Consider the following 16,635-nt stretch of genomic DNA (forward strand, 5'->3'; position numbering starts at 1 on the left):
TTGCCATTTGCAGCAGCGTGGATGGACTTGGAGGGCATTATGCTATGTGAAATAAGTCAGACAGAGAAAGACAAATACTGTATGATATCACTTATATGTGGAATCTTAAAAAATACAGCAAACTAGTGAATATAACAAAAAAAAAGCAGACTCACAGTTATAGAGAACAAACTAGTGGTTACCACCTTTGGCACCTAGGAGAGATGGCTGTGGGGAAACGGAAGCAGGAGGAGCAACATAGGGGTAGTGGAGTAAGAGGTACAAACTATTAGGTATAAAATAAGCTACAAGGATATATTGTACAACACAGGGAATATAGCCAATATTTTGTAATAACTATAAATGGAGTATAACCTTTAAAAATTGAGAATTACTGTATTGTACACCTGTAACTTATACAACATTGTACAGCAACTATACTTCAATTTTTAAAATTTTTAAATTTTTAAAAAGTCAAATTATCATCCCATGCATTGCACACTCTTTAGCAAAAGCAAGTTAACACAATCCCACTAAAGTAAAATAAGAAATAGCAGTATATTTTCACAATAACAAATATTGGGAAGCAGAAACTTTGCCTTTCCTTTTTTCTTTCCAATAGTAATGCTGTAACTTTCATGGTAAATGTCAATACAAAGCAGTCAGTAGGGAAAAGAAGAGTAAGGAGCAAGGTTTGGGAAATGGGAAAGGTATTTCACAATTTATTAAGGAATAGCAGCACCTCATTTTAACCCACCTCAGCACATTCTATAGAGACACCATCACACACGCAGTACACTTACCCAAACCTCAATTGTTCCCACGTTCTTTCTTCACGACAAATCCTTAGAAAAATGAAATGTGTTTACAGCTACCCTTGGGTAATTACAATCCACATTTTATATTCCGTCCCCTTTGAAATTCTCATGAAACAGGAAAAGATAATGGGTGATAATATTCATTATGTAGAAAGCCTTTGAATAATGCATCGGAGATCCATTAAAATAAATAGAGATAATATATTTTAACAGCCCAGCCACAAACTAGTTGGGAATACTGAATAATGAATGGATGGCTTGGCAGGGCCAGAGGCTCTCACAGCCGCACTGGTTTTGGACAGAAGATGAGCAATGCATGTTTGAAATCCATAGGCATTTCAAAGTTTCCTCTCACTCTGTTTCTTAAGGAAACCATACAATTGCCTTGAAATTATAAGCAACTACAGGAGGCATTATGTGCTTAAAATTATATTGCCATCACAGGCAAGACCTAATAAATCCAAACCTAAGGTTAAGTGCAGTATGGGGGAAAGGCCACTGGATTCAAAAACCAGAGGCCCAGCCTATAGTCTCTTGCTTTGTGATCTTGTACCATTTATCTGTTGCCATGGTGGTGATGTGCAATAAAAACCCACCCACATCAGTGGCATCCGATGATAAGCACTGATTTCTGCTGCTGATAAGAGCTGGGTTCCCATGGGGCTTACTCGTGTGTCTATGATCGGCTACGGGCTGGCGAGGTGCCGCTAACTGCTCTTGGCTGAGCTCCGTCAGGTGCCTGGGGCTTCAGTTGGGACAACGGCCGATTGAGTTCTGTGCTACGAAGTCCCTCCTCTGCCAGCAGGCTGAGCTGGGCTTGTTCTGCGGGCAGCGGCAGGGTTCCCTGGGGCAGCGGGGAGTGGGGGGGCGGATGGAGGGGCTCGGAACCGGAATACTGTCACTTCCTCTGCATTCTGTTGGCCAAGGCAAGTCAGGAGGCCAGCCCAGGGGTCCGGAAATAGACTCCACCTCTTGATGGAGAACCCGCAGTCTTATTATAGGGGGACCAGATAGAGAGAGGGGAAGAATTGGGACCATTTTAATAATCAGGCTGTCACAGATCTGGGGCAAGTTATCTGACTTCTTTGAGTAACCGCTGCCTTGCCTGTAATCCACAGGTGGTTGTACAGCCCAAGGAGAGAGTGAAGTGAACACACTTTTAAACTCAAATTCACTGTAACCGTTCAAGTGAAGTTAACTAAGGCGTGATGCAGGGGATAGAACCAAAGAATCTTCAGCTTTTCTCTGTGGATGCTGGCGGTCTAAGCTAGTGCTGGGAGATTTCTGTTCTTAAAATCAGAAAACACCAAATAGTTCTGGGATTCGGAGCTGGCCGTCAGACCAGGCCACTCCCCGTCACTGCAACCCAAGGCCAAGAACAAAGGCCAGATTCCCAATGCTGCTGCCCCACTAGAAGTCACAGCAGACTTTAAGATCACCCCATCACTTCTCCCACGGAGTAAACTGGTCTTGTCCCTGTATTTTGAAAAAGGTATTGTCTTTATACCAAATCATATCACCAGGTAGCTAGGTTTTTGAGATATCCTCTTAGTAGTTAAGATCTTTCCATCTCTATCATTCTCTCAATTCCGAGCATATTTTCATAATATCCCTGCTGACAGTAGTTGGAGGTCAGCACACATGTTTTCTAAGTAAGTTTTCCTCACTGTAAATGCCAAGTGGACACTGGTGCTGAACAGCCTATCAACTAAATGCTTTCCCAATCCTGGCCAACAGGAACTGTCACTCAGAAAGCCACGTCCACTCACCCTGAGATGTCCAGGAAGCACACTTAGTCTCTATCTCGTCACGTTTCTGAGCCTTCTCCATCCATGACAACCCCCTCTCCATACCCTCGGCTCCCTGTCAGTAACTCTGGGCTGCAGTGTGGTTTTTCGTGGCATAAGGAGAAGAGGTTTCCGGGGTGACCAGGACGTAGACCTTCCCGTAATCAAATCCACAGGCGAGGCAGACATCAAGCAGCCTCTTGCTCATAGCCCTCTGCCAAACGCCGTTCCAAACATCAAGCAACCCTGAACTGGATACCTTAAATGATACCACTAATTAACAAGAAGAGGATAGTGTTGTATTTTCACCTCAGATGGTGCTTGAGAGCTCCAAGCAAATTAGCCCCCGGCTGCTGGGATTTCGCCAGACTGCGTAGCCTGGTTATAGGCGAGACGCCGCGGTGCGAGGGGCAGGGGCTCTGAGTGGCTGGAGGGAGAGCCTCAGAGCAGCCACGCCTCCCCGGGATGGGAAGGGGCCAGGAACAGGGGCTATCGTTCCTGGACGCAGTGGCACAGAGACCCTCAGCAGCACTGGCCGCTGCTTGCGAGCTGTGGTCGAGTTTCCCCAAAGCCGCCTTCATCTTAAACCCTCTTAAAGGCTAAAGGCAAACAAATCCTTCTTGAAACCTGAGTCCGTTTTAAGATGTCTGTACTAAAATCCCCGCTGAACTATTAGCTGTAATATCATATAATTTCCTTTTCCTGAGAGTAACACTTGGCGATTACCGCTATAAGGAATTATAAGGCTCACCCTGTAAGAAGCTCTGCTCAGTTTCCCACGGTGATAATGTGTTACTAAGGCGATTTTCTGAATTTCTACCTGAGGTGTTTTTTCATTTCACTCCGGCTACTAGATCCTTCCCTTTTTTTTTTTTTTTTCTTGGCCTTTCCTGAGTTAGAAACGCTGCGTGGGATAGTTGATTTAGGTCTGAGTTGATCCTTAGCACAAAGGTCAGTTTGGGGGCAGAACAACAGAATTTATGATCAGACTTTCTTCATAATGAAAATATATATCTTTGGATGTTTTAAGCCTTATTTTGCAGTGGTATCATGTGTTATATTTTTATAATCTGTGTATATAGTGTCTTCTTTCTTCTTTTCAAGACTTTAGTTATTCAATAAATAGGAAATACTACATAATCCTTGATTTGAATTAAGTTTAATTTAAAATGTCTTTTTTATTTTAAAGTATGACTTTAAAATATGTCTGTTTTTAATTTGCACTTTTTAAATTTCCACTGTTGTCCAATCCATGGATCTTGAGTTTTATTGTTAAAAATGGGTTGATCTGGGGTTTTTTTTTACCAACTACAGACAGTAAATTTTAAAACTTAATTTATATGGGATCAAAGGGTAACCTGAACATATTACATTTCTCCAGGAAAAAAAAAATTGTTCTAATGGTAGAAAGTTAAAAGGAGACAAATTCCAGCTCAATAAATGTTCAAGCTGCCTAACAGTGAAAGTCAGCTCGGGACGCTACCAGTGAGTCAGTTGTGCATCAGGAATTGCTGTGACCAGGCCAGGTATTCAAGTAGGTGACTGCAAGGGTCCCTTTACAAAGTCACATCACCTTTAAAATTCTGTGGTTTTTTTGTCTAGGCTTTCAGAAAGTAGAGAAAGGAGGATAATGAACAGAGCACCTGCCCCGTGCCCATCTCTGAGCTCTTTTCATCCTTTCTACAAACCACTGAATTATTCACCCTATTTTACAGATGGGGAAACTGAGGTTCATAAAGTAATGTGCCTTGGGAAAGAAGTAAGGATTCAAACCTAAGTCCTACTGATTCCAAGCACCCTGAGCTGGATCACAGCAGAACCTGTCCCTTTCTGCGGCCAGCCCTAGGCCTGGGCCTGCTTGCCTGCACCGGAGGGTAGTGGGGGAATGGAACTGGACCTACAGAGGGAAAGGCTGCGTTTCTCTCCTGGGGAAAATAAGCTGGGACTTTCAGTCGTTAGAGAAGTTAACAATAGGTGGCGGTACATACCCATAACAATGATGGTGCCTGTGTTAAATCAGTACATTTTCTTTTTCTGAGTTCTGTATTGTTTTCAATCAAAGTGCTTTAAATGAGTCATTTGAGCAATTTATGCAGAGCATCTCTACCCATTTGAATAAAAAAAAAAAAAAAGCAAATGGGAATGTCAGCTATCAGACGAGTTGCTCTTTGCATTTCTCACTGTGACAATAATAACGCCAGAGCAGATTTGGTGTCCCCTGTCCTAAACCTGGCTTACGGGAGCCTCCTTATGACCCCTTGCTGCTTAGGAGTTTCCTTCTGCCTTTTCTTTCTCTAAACTTACAGACTGGGGCTACTAGGGATGCTAAGAAAGTGCTTCTTGAAAAACACTTTGTTGTCAAACAGCAATGAAATGTGTTCGACTTCAAATGAAGGTTAGGACACAGAGTTGGATCCACAGCCTGGTTGCGTGTATAGCAGATACACAGCCGGCTGGCCCTTTGTGACCACATTTCCAGCAACATCCCTCTGAAGCTTCCCGGATTCGCCACAAACATAATGAGCTCCCAAGACATCTCTGCCTCTGAAGCTCTGTACGCGAGGCAATCTGTAGAGCCTTGCTGTGTTCCAACGTTCTGCTTTTCTGACTAAGCTGGAGGTTTCCTTAAGTTTCTCGAGGGTGAACCTCTGGTGTGTTTTTTTCTTAATGACATAAGTGGGCTCCCTTGGTTGGCTTTTGACAACCGCCTCAAATAAGATTTTCCTTCAGACGACCTTATTCTATTTGGGAAAAAAAAGGAGTCTTTCTTCGGAGAGCTCTGGCCCCAGGATGCAGGATCTAATGAGCATCATTGGATTGTCCCCGTGGGGCAGGACACTGGATGACACCAGGCAGCCTTGTTTGGCTGGGGACCCATTCCTCTTCATCGACAAAAAATGTAAACTCAGTGTCTCAACGCATTTTTCTTGTGTACCAACTATGTGTTTGGTATTGTGCTGGGGGCTGTAACGTGGCCTGAAATTACTTTTCTCCCAGCGTGAATTTGTGTGTGGAAAAAAACCTAATACAGTATGAGTTAAAAGTTATCATCTTATCATTTATCGACTTATCAAGTTATCTTTCTTATCTTCTAGTAAAAGTGATCATTTAAGAGTCGGGAGTAATATTGATCACTCACTGCTCCCTGTGAAGAGCACATTCAACTACTTTCTTTAGCAAAATCAGGCAGTTCTTTTGGATGCTACCAGATAACAAATAGCTGAATGGAATGAGTGTCCTGTTTGCTTGTGCCCAGCCTGCAGAGTGGGATGAACCTGCAGATATGCTTTGTCAACGACAGCGGCAGCGACAAGGACAGCGATGCTGATGACAGCAAGACTGAAACGAGCTTGGACACCCCCTTGTCTCCCATGGTGAGTCCCAAAGCTGCCACTGGGGCTCAGAGTGTGCTTTCCTGGTCATCTAGCTTCTTTTCTGTTGTTAGTCAGAAGCAAAAATTTCAGAGAGTAAAAAAGAAATGTCTCATGACATTTCTTGACATGGCGTGCTCCTAAAATTTGACAGTGATTGGAAAATCAAAACTGTGATCCAAGAAGGATACATAAGCTCTGTTAAAGTTAGCGACTACTTTCATATTAAGTCATAAGAGAAATCACATAGGCCCTATACCAATCCTTCCCCACTGGGCTTAGAAATATGAGCACAGACTAGCAATGGGACACATTTTAAAAGGCAGGGGATGGGGTCCAGGCAGAGGTGGGAAGGCTAGCACATGGATGTTGCTCAGAGAAACCAGCAAGGTAATGTGGGTTAAACATTGGTTACTATTCCTTGCACACATATTACGGAAGATGGCTTGATGATCCTGGGTGCTTGTTGCTGGATTTCTTTCCTCTCTGGGAGGTCTATCGCCTTTCTTACCAAAAACTAACTAACAGGAAAGCGTGTTGGTTGTTGAGTACAATGCCGCGTCAGAACTTCATTGGATATCTGAGATCCTGTCCGCTCCAGGGAGCAACGCACCGCCTTAGCTCTGGGTTAAATATTTTGCTGTGTCTGTTCACCTCAAGAAAGTTTTGAGAGTAAGAATCAAAGAAATGTCTCAAGTTTGTTACAAATATATATTCTCCCTATTATTAATTATGTTACTTTTTATGCTAAAATCAGAGTCTGTCACTGACTGAGAAAATAAAGTAGCTTTTAAAATGTTACTGGCGATTGGTACAAATCAAATCAAGAGTTGAGTCCCTTGATGGAGGGGACTCTTGGCTGCTTTGAGAGAGGGCTCAGGGAAGACTGTAGCTCATCGCCAAAGATGGTACCCGGCACGCAAAGCTCAGGGCTGCTCTTTTTCCCTTCACAGAGCAAACAGAGTTCTTCCTATTCCGATAGAGACACTACTGAAGAGGAATCCGAATCCCTGGATGACATGGATTTCCTCACAAGGCAAAAGAAATTGCAAGCCGAAGCCAAAATGGCCCTTGCCATGGCCAAACCAATGGCCAAAATGCAAGTAGAAGTGGAAAAACAGAACAGGAAAAAGTCTCCCGTCGCTGATCTTGTAAGCAGCGAACGCTGAAACGCAAGCGAGTGTTTGGTGGCTGCAAATGGTTGAGGCTGTCCCAGTCCTTTCCCCGAGTTATGCAAACTTGGGTTTTTACAAGGCAGTGTGTAAAACGTACTGTCATTGAGAAATATTTAAGTCTGTTTCTTTTTCCTTCCTACTGTATCACTGAAGGATACACACGCAACAGATTTCACAAAAGTAAACTTTGCTCTTGATTCATATCTACTGTGTTTCTTAGGGGCAGTATTAGCTGTCACGGGAATATTTTAATTCCTTTAAAGCAGTCTCAGTTTAAGAACCCATTGCTATGGCAAACTCACTATTGCTTTAGCTCTTGTTCCCCCCTTTTCAATGAAGACAGTATGGCAGAGTGGATGAGAGCCCTGGGCTTTGGAGCTTAAGACTAGCTCTGCCATTGACCTACTGTGGGGCTCTGGACACGTCTCAGTTTTCTCATCTATAAAATGGGAATAATAATAATAGCTGTGTCAGAGCACGATTGTGGAAAAAGTAGTCAAAGCACTTAGTACAGTGCTTGTAGCGTGCTATAAGTTAATGAATAGCTGATATTTTTAATTTTATCCATGTCACTGACATTACTTGAGCTCCCTGGTAATTCATTTGTGGATGTAATAAGTGACTCTCAGTTGTAGACCAGTCCAAAAGCTTTTGATTTGAGTAGTGTCCCATTCTGATGCCAATAGTGTTTCAGATGATGTGCATATATGGAGGGCCTCACATTGGGAAAGTCAGATGGGGAAAGCTTTTAAGCAAGGAACCTGAAGTGGGTGAATGAAGGTGGGTCTTTTAGGAGAAAACTGGGTCGTACGTTCAGTGTGCTTGCTGCTCACACCTCCATTTCTTCCCTTTCTGTCTTCAGCTGCCACACATGCCTCATATAAGTGAATGCTTGATGAAAAGAAGTTTAAAGCCCACTGACCTGAGAGACATGACTATTGGGCAGCTACAAGTGATAGTCAATGATCTCCATTCCCAGATAGAAAGTAAGTGTAAGATGCTCTGGAAAATGGGATATTAAGTGTAAAATATCATGGGATGGATAGTACTATTTCCTTGATTCAGTTCCTTGGTACGTTTCATTGGGGTCCTCCTGTGTACTTGCAAGGAAAAGAAGAGAATCACAAGGCTCTCTTTTTGTTTTTGTTTTTTTTACTGTAAAATGTTGAGAAACTTTAAGACTTTTTCAAGGTTCACAGAGGTTAGGGATCCTTTTTATTCATCTGAAATCCCCAGCTCCCAGCACAGTGCCTGGCATATAGTTGGCTCCCAACACCTGTTTGTAGAATACAATTTAGTAGTTACAAGTCATTTATTATACAGTTATACGCTCAGCTTTACTTGCACGTACATTCATTTTAGGTCATCAAATTCTATTCGACTTATGCTGTGAGACTCCAGGTGGTGAAAGTATATGTGACCGATATGTGAAAATTATAGGGTGAGAAAGCGTGGGCCTTTTTCCCCCAGAATGAAGAAGGACCTCTACTGGAAGTGTGCAGGGCGGGTGGTGAGTGAGTGGCATTCACTCGAGGTGATTGGTTACGCGGAGAAGGGCAGGTGCTGGACCAATGAGAGAGCTCACTCACTGGGAAAGCGTGCTTAGCCCAGGTGAACTCACGAGCCCTCCAGCCTCTGGAACATACAAGTCCATAAAGTCCGTAGGCTGATAGATTAAAACCACCTAAGAGACATGCCAACCAAATGCAAACCAACTATAAAAAAGCATTGAGGAGCCAAGCGGGGAAATTCGAACACTGACTAAATGTTTTATTAAAGATGTATTTACTTATTCAGGTACAATAAAGGTATTGTGGTTATGTTAAATTGTTTTAAAAACGAGCCCTGTCTTTAGAGACACATACTGAAGCATTTACAGATGAAATAATATGATGTCTGAAATTCGCTTTCAAATGATCTAGAGGGAGAAGGGGGTAATACATGAGTCAAGACTGGCCATGAGTTGATAACTGTTGAAGCTGGCTGGATGCATGGGGCAGGGGGATTCCTTAAACAATTCTCTTTACTTTTGTATCTCTTTGAAAATGTCCATAATAAAAAATTTAAAACTTCATACAGAAAAGACATTCCCACGCACTATGCAGGCACTCTACTGAGTACTAGTATAAAAAGCTACCCTAAGAACCCACTAGAAAAAATAAAATTGGATGTATTCAGTGGCAGGTTAATACCTTCAGCATTTTAAAATCAAGAGAAAGGATTTAACATTTTAATTAGGAAACCATAGATTCACAGGCTTTTTAAAAATTCTACTACATTTTAATTTTAGTTGAGCATAAATTACTAGGAATTAAGGACTTAAAAGGCTTTCTGATCTTTTACCACTGAAACATCTTCCTTAGACTTTTAAATAATAACATTGCCAGCTAGTCCTTTTCAGGAGTAGATGGAGTTTTAGACCTCTTTGTATGACTTTTTTTCTCCTTTTTTAAATTGAAAACTAATCTGAACTAAAGGCAGACAAATGCATCATTTGAGGTCAGGATCTCTGAAAACATTTCCAAGGAGGACCTCGCTGAATACCCCCTTCCTTTCTTTGGTTTTTGGGCCCAGAGCTCTTGCTAAATGAATGCTATGCCTCATGTGTCCACATGTCCAGACCTAGAAGCTTTCATTCTTAGCTGATGTGAGGGGGAAAAAACAAGAGAGAGCCCCCTGCTTGTTTATATTTTTCAATGGCAGAAGCCAAATTAAACCCAGTACACTGATTTCAGGAAGACTAGTTATGTTTCCATCTATTTTATGCCCAGTATAAATCCTAAAGAATATTTTCCTCAGCACCCATTGTCTGGAGAACTCAGGGGTTATTTCTTCAGGTCTTACACATCTGGTTCTCCCACAGCTTTAGATATTACTGTTTCCTAGAACAACCTGCACATAGGGCTGCTTCTCCCCTCGACCCCGAGGAGCCTTTGAGCATCCTCAAGGCGCCTTCCTCCCCAGCGGGGGGTCTGATGGGGCTCTTGTCGGGTGCAGTGGCCCCTCCAGCTCTCCGTGTGGCAGGAGCACCCTGAAGATGAACGGTGGAAAACTTAACGTGCCCCAGACTTTTGCGTTCACATTTCTTGAAAACAAAATCTGGCTTCTTCTAACAAGCTCTTTTCCTAACAGCTAACAATTTCTTTTCCCACTCTAATGTGAATGTAATTGGATATACTTTGTACTCCTTTTCTTTCAACACTTCTATAAGTACGCAAGCTAGTCGTGCTCTCAAATTGGTGACTTCTCCTGGGCTTATGAGAAGCTAATGTAAGAACTCTACATTTTAGCAAAGATAGTCTCCTACTGTGTTTAGCTGTTTGTATATATGTATGTATCGTACGTACGTATATAATGGTCCATAAGTAGTTTCACGTCCTGACTTAGATGCAATTTTATCTATTTCTAAACGCTTTCGTTTCTTTGCCCCAGGCTTGAACGAAGAGTTGGTCCAGCTGCTCCTCATCCGAGATGAGCTGCACACAGAGCAAGACGCCATGCTGGTGGACATAGAGGACTTGACCAGGTCAGTGGTGCCTCCTCTTTCCAAAGAAGGGAAGAAGCCTGGGATGGTTGGAAGTCTAAGAATTAAGGCACGAGCGAGCTCTAGAGAACTTCTTTCCTTACTTCCATGAGTAACTCGCCTAATCTCTGCTGGTGTCAGCTGTTTAGATGGAGGGGAAGCGGCCAAAACTGCTCCCATCCAAATGCATGGCTTCTTCACAACCATCCTCCCCTAGTGATGGACTGTAAGTGCATTAGAACTTCGTCCACCCCCGCTTAAATCAGGCCAGCAGTTCTGGCCTAAGGACTTTATCCTGAAGGACTGTCCCCTTGAGAGTCGTCCCTAAGCCATTCCATGCTGGCACGATTCCAGCACGTGGTGGGTGCCACCAAGTGGCACTTGCTGTTATATGACCCGACTCTTGATCGCATCTGCCATGCCCGGAAGGCAAGGACACTGGCATCTTTCCACAGCACCAGCGCCACCAGATTGCTCTCACCATGGGGACACTCCAAGACTTGAGTTTCTAGCTGGGCCTGGTTCCGAGCGCCTGTCTGTAAAGAGGTAAAGAATGCTTCCTTCCCTGGGGGATAGGGAAACTAGGCTAATGCTGGTCAAGATCTTGCATTTCTTCATAGTTTTCCTTGTGGAAAAGCCTCTCGCCATAAGTATATAAAGTATATGAAATACCGTGAGCGTTCCTATGATCCTATATTGTATTTACGATGCCACCTTTTCTGAGACAGTTTATAGGAAGTCTTTAAACCACAAGGCAACAGTTACTATTAATCCCAGAAATGGTATTCAGAGAGTAGAAGCTCCCAAGGAGAGAAAGAAAACTGCTTATCACGGTAACATAAGGAATTAACCACGTGATCCAGAACCATCCAAGAGAAGTTTGAAAACATATGTAGTGAAAATGCTCTCAGCACTCACCACAGGGACCACTTCTCAATGTGTAACACTGGGTAAAATATTTTTCTAAACGCAGGGTTATAAAAATAGCTTGGGTAGCAAAATAAATGCTGCAGAACTATGTTTAAGTTTGTGTTTAAAGACCCATGGGCAGCACTCTGTTTTGTATGCTTTGGATGTTATATTGCCTCGCCCCTAACAAAAAAACAAAAACAAAAAAACCCAGAAGGTCTTCTCATACCTTCTTAGCATATTTGCCTGCATGTGAAATACAGTAACACTCAAATACTATTAGTGCCCCCTACAGCTGTATTCAGGCACTGCACCAACAATTGTTAAGACACCTGCCTTTTTGTTAGGCTAAAAACTTTGCATATTAGGGATTAAGATTATGGGAAATCAGTAGTGAAATATACAACCAGGACATGCATCTTCTGAAAAATATATAGACTCTTTCGTCAGTTCTGTGGCTTGCCTGTGATGACAGAGACCGTTTCTCTGCCCGTCAGAGCGGCGTTGGCGCCCCTCGTTGCAGACACGACATTCAGAGCTCCTCTCTTCTCTCAGAATGTTAGGCTATTACTTAGGTTTGCAGTGAATTTTGCTTATCCCTTCAGATGGTGTGATCATGGGAGACAGGGTGGGCAGAACCATGGGGTTCAAAGGAGAGGAGTCACTAATATAAAGGTACTAGAGGATCCCTTTAAATTAGAGCAGGTGGGGAGAAGTTTCTATGCCCATTCCTGGCTGCAGAAATATAATTTTGCTCATGGAGGGATCTAAGGATACTTAAACTTCCCTAAAGGTAGCAGTGCCAGAGTTTTGCAGCCAGATCCCAGAAGGCCGAGAGCATGGCCGCTGGGAAGCCCTGTTCACCTATTCCCTTTACCTGTGCAGCTCCTGCCATTCAGGTGTCAGTTCAGATCTGTGCTTCTCAATTTTGGCTGCACATTGGAACCACCTGGGGAGCTTTTAAAATACTGATGCCTGGGTCTCACTCCCAGAGATTCTGATTTAATTATTCTGTGAAGTAGCCTGTGCATTAGGAGTTTTTAAATCTTTCCAGATGATTCCAATGCACAGCCTAATTTGAAAACCACGGGTTTAGATACCTCTTTGGAGAAGTGCTCCCTGATCCCCCAAGACTGATGTAGGACCCTCTGTGCTCCTGGCAGCCTGACATCCCTCCCAAGTAGAGGCTAATCCTATTGTGTTATATGGTTGACAACCAACCTGGCTATAAGCCCCCTGAAAGCAGAGACAACACTATTTTCACTCATTGCTGTGTCCCCAGAACCTAATACAGCGCCTGCCAAGTACATAGTAGGTCCTCAATAGGGATTGTTGATAAAAAGAAGTCCTTGTGGGGCTTGAGTGAAATAAATCCTAATAAAGACTTTATAAATAGTTGACGAGAACCTTTTGGTTTTACGGACGGAAACCCTTTCCCTCCTTTGTTTACAATTTTAATGAAATTCACCCTTGTATGTATGTCTCAAAATAACACCCAGCTTTCAATATTTTCTGAAGCTCTTGCCTGCCTGTTCTTTCCTTCTCTCTCAGAAAACCCCTTGTTGTTTGTATGCACGCGCACACACACACACACACACACACACACACACAGAGATACATATTTTAAAACTGCTATAAGAACTATACTTTAATTAGCTACCGTGGAATCTTAGTCACTGGGCATCAAAATATTTCTTGAGCTGAATTTGTTCAAGTGAGGCCCATGAGTTACTTTATGAAAATGATAAAAAAGATGGTCTGCTAGAAGGCATAATTTCTTTTTTAGGAAAAGGGTGCTATTGATGTCTTTTTCCTGAGTCCCTTTTTTGGTAAATGAATATCAGAATATTCTTTGTGGGCTGCTGCGTGTGGCAGGGACGCTGCTGTCACTTCTCTGTTTCTGAATGTATTTGTGGTCTTCCCTGTAACACAGATGGGAGACATTCTGCATAATACCAGTGAGTTAAACTTGATGTCACTGACTACCCAAGTCTAGGCAGCACCCAGAAACTGCCCCTGGACCTTTGATGACAGCTGGAAACCACACCCTTAGATGCTTTTCTCTTGCCAGATTTATAATTTCCTAAGATCCTCCTTCAAAACATTTGTTTCTTGCAGCCTTCAGACCCTGCCACTCTCTGGGAAGACGTTTACTTAGTGCCGGATCGAGTGATGTAAGCAGCTTGGCCATTCCTCCCACTCCGTCTCCACTGGCCAGCTGCTGGTTAGCCCAACTTTGGGCTCACAGGCCGTAATAGGGCTTGATGAGTAAGACTCACCCCGCCCTGTCCCCCCCTCACTGCCGTGATCATGCCCTTGGGACTAACTGTGGGGGAAAAAATATGCAAATGTGGGAAATCTTGACATCCACAAAGACCTACCGTTTGTTTGGAAGACATTAGCCTTTGTAAGAATAAAATTGAACTACTGTATTATTAACAAGAGCCTTGTTAATACTTAGATTTGCATCTATGTGCGTGTTTGGATAAAGTAGTCACGCAGTTACTTTCTATCACAACACCTTGTTTTGACTTTTTGCTTAGCACTTAATCTTCTATCTGCTATCTCCTTGCTTGCTGTCTGTTCCTTTCTTGTCTCTTTCCATTAGCATACATGCTCCATGAGAACAAAGATCATTGTCTGCTCACCACCAAATCCCCAGCACCAGGAGCACAGAGAAGGCACATATTAAACATTTGTTGAATAAATTATCCTAGTTACTTTCCTCTTTTCATTTTTAAACATGGCACTTTTCTTCTCAAAGGAATGTGACATCTACATGTCTCAGGTTAATCCAGTGGCTTACTAAACAAAAGGAATCATACATAGAATATAAAAATTGGAAGAGGGCAATTCCATTTGAATTAAGTACCGTTTCTTGATTCTCTTGATTTCACTCTGAGTAACTCCGAGCCTCCGTTTGGAGGATATTTTAGCTGTTGATGGGAAAGCAGTTTGGCTTTCTCCTTAGCACTAAATAATTGTACTATTCATTTTACAGACACGCTGAGAGTCAGCAGAAGCACATGGCCGAGAAAATGCCTGCAAAGTGAAAAGAAGCCATCCAACCAGAGGACAAGCTAGAATTTATTTTGCTTCTGTGGTTGTAAAAATGCTGTTGCTAAAGGTGGCACAGAAACAAACAAATATCAGTGTTAGTCATCGATAATGTCTGAAGCTTAACGTCCAGTGATTGGCCTTTGCTTCTTAATTTATTTTAATTTTTTTACTGTGCCACTAAATATCAGGCATTTTAATAAAATATTGTTACAAAAAATGTACAGTACTTACACCATCACAAATCATGGTTAATCAAAGAGGGTAGTTTTAACTTTATTTTTATTTGTTTAGAGATTCTGAGTTGGAGCAGTATTTTACCATTGACTGCTTTCATTCTTCACTGTAGTTTTAAAGAAGAACTGTAAATGACGGTGCTATCCAAGTCAAAAAATACATGCCTGCCTCGTAGTGAAGTTGTAGGTCTCCGTAATATGTATATTTTAATCAGTTTTCAACATTTTGTGAATGTTGACTACCTGAAGTTCATTTTTAGATGTGCTATTAACATTCTGTTGGATTCAGAGGGTTCCTTAAAAGTTTTATGTATAAATATGTAAAATAAAAATTAAAACTTTGTTTCATAGGATATGTCTTTTTGCTCACTAGCAAGCTCTACACTGGCTGTACTTCTTCCCTCTTCACTCTTCCTCAACTGAAATCCCCACCGGGAAGCTTTTATCAGTGAAGAAACAAAGGGCTCCGGAGGACAAGAAAGGCAGGGAATCGCCAAGAAGATTGTGGAGAGTATGGGAGTGTGTGTGTGTGTGTGTGTGTGTGATCCAAAGAAGACAACATCAGGCACATCAAAGCCAGCACTGTTACTGCTCAAAGTTATCAGTCTGGAATTTCAATACTTTATTATTTAATAGCTGCTGGTCTTGTCAGAGCCAATGACTGCATCCAAACTGCATTTACACTTTTCCCAAGGCCGGTTGGTGCCATTTTTCACATTTTAACCACTTATGTTGGTCTCATGAAGAAAAATGCCAAGTCTAAAGCAGATTACAGACTGTTCCTCAATAGGTAGAGAGTTTCAGAAAATCGATGTCACTAGCAAATGCCCATGCAGGTGTTAGAGAACCTTAAACTAAAGCTGAGATGAGCAATCAACATTCCAGAACCACCCACAGACCACCTGGTTTCACTATAAGGTCCGTGATGTAATCTGAAGATAGAAGGTTAGTCAGTTTCCCTTTTCAAAAATACCCAGATAGATATTTTAAGTAATTCAGAGTTGCCAATTTTCATAGCCTTCTTATTTTAGTAAAATAGTCCATCTTACATTGAAACACTCATCATTTCTTTATGGGCTTCAATCAAGTTATTTTCATTTGGAATAGAAAAATAATGCAGCCCATAAACATATTTTGGTTTTCGACAGTTGGCTACGGAGCAGGACAGGTTGCTCGCCACGGGGCTGAAGGGTGGAGCCTGAAGTCCTCTTTGCACCAAGGTGTCTAACTGAGCCCCGAAGTCCTGCACCAGCTGTCAGTGCTCCCCTGGGGTGACCCCAGCCCTGAAAGTCCAGGCACAGCTAGTGGAGCTTTGTTGCTTCAGCTGGGTGAGAATATTGGTCACTAAGCCAGCGGTTCTCATCTTCAGCGACACAGTGGAATCACTTGGGAAACTTTAGAAACCACGGGGACCTGGGTCCCACCCCCATAGACACTGATTTAATTGGTCCGGGGTGTGGTGTGGGCAACAGGATTTTTTAAAGGTCCCTTGGTGACACTAATGTAAAGAACCACTGCCTTGGACTTCCTTCTTTTTTAGCTTTTCTTAAACCATTTTTTAGTATCTATTTTTTTTTTTCTAATTGAAATATATTCCTATTAATTTGGAACTTTGGGGGAAAGCCAACCTAGGAACAGTGCCACGAAAATGCCTGAGCCCAAGTGAGACTGGTAACGTGACCGAAACCTCCTACAGTGACATCTGTAACCTGAAATCCTGACGCTAAAACTCAGCCCACCGAGAAAGACGATCTTCATTTTTTAAATCCTTGCCAGAACT

At 42.5% G+C, this 16,635-nt stretch overlaps 1 protein-coding gene across 5 annotated transcripts in view; it reads left to right on the forward strand.

The window, feature by feature from the left end:
* Window positions 1-15,205, forward strand: part of SCHIP1 (schwannomin interacting protein 1) — a 126,043-nt gene extending 110,838 nt beyond the window's left edge. For 2 of the 5 annotated variants that reach the window (XM_036850423.1, XM_036850422.1), the window contains exons 4-9: window positions 5,841-5,958; window positions 6,909-7,106; window positions 7,993-8,116; window positions 10,563-10,656; window positions 11,083-11,199; window positions 14,564-15,203. In XM_036850423.1, coding sequence (XP_036706318.1) covers window positions 5,841-5,958; window positions 6,909-7,106; window positions 7,993-8,116; window positions 10,563-10,656; window positions 11,083-11,199; window positions 14,564-14,615 — 703 coding nt within the window. In that variant the 3' untranslated portion in view covers window positions 14,616-15,203. Of the gene's footprint in view, window positions 1-5,840; window positions 5,959-6,908; window positions 7,107-7,992; window positions 8,117-10,562; window positions 10,657-11,082; window positions 11,200-14,563 lie in introns of all 5 variants that reach the window. The other 3 variants (XM_036850424.1, XM_036850427.1, XM_036850425.1) reach the window with 2 other exon arrangements.
* The last annotated feature ends 1,430 nt before the right edge of the window (window positions 15,206-16,635 follow it).

Source organism: Balaenoptera musculus, chromosome 4 (genome assembly GCF_009873245.2).
Source record: "Balaenoptera musculus isolate JJ_BM4_2016_0621 chromosome 4, mBalMus1.pri.v3, whole genome shotgun sequence".
Taxonomy (NCBI): domain Eukaryota; kingdom Metazoa; phylum Chordata; class Mammalia; order Artiodactyla; family Balaenopteridae; genus Balaenoptera; species Balaenoptera musculus.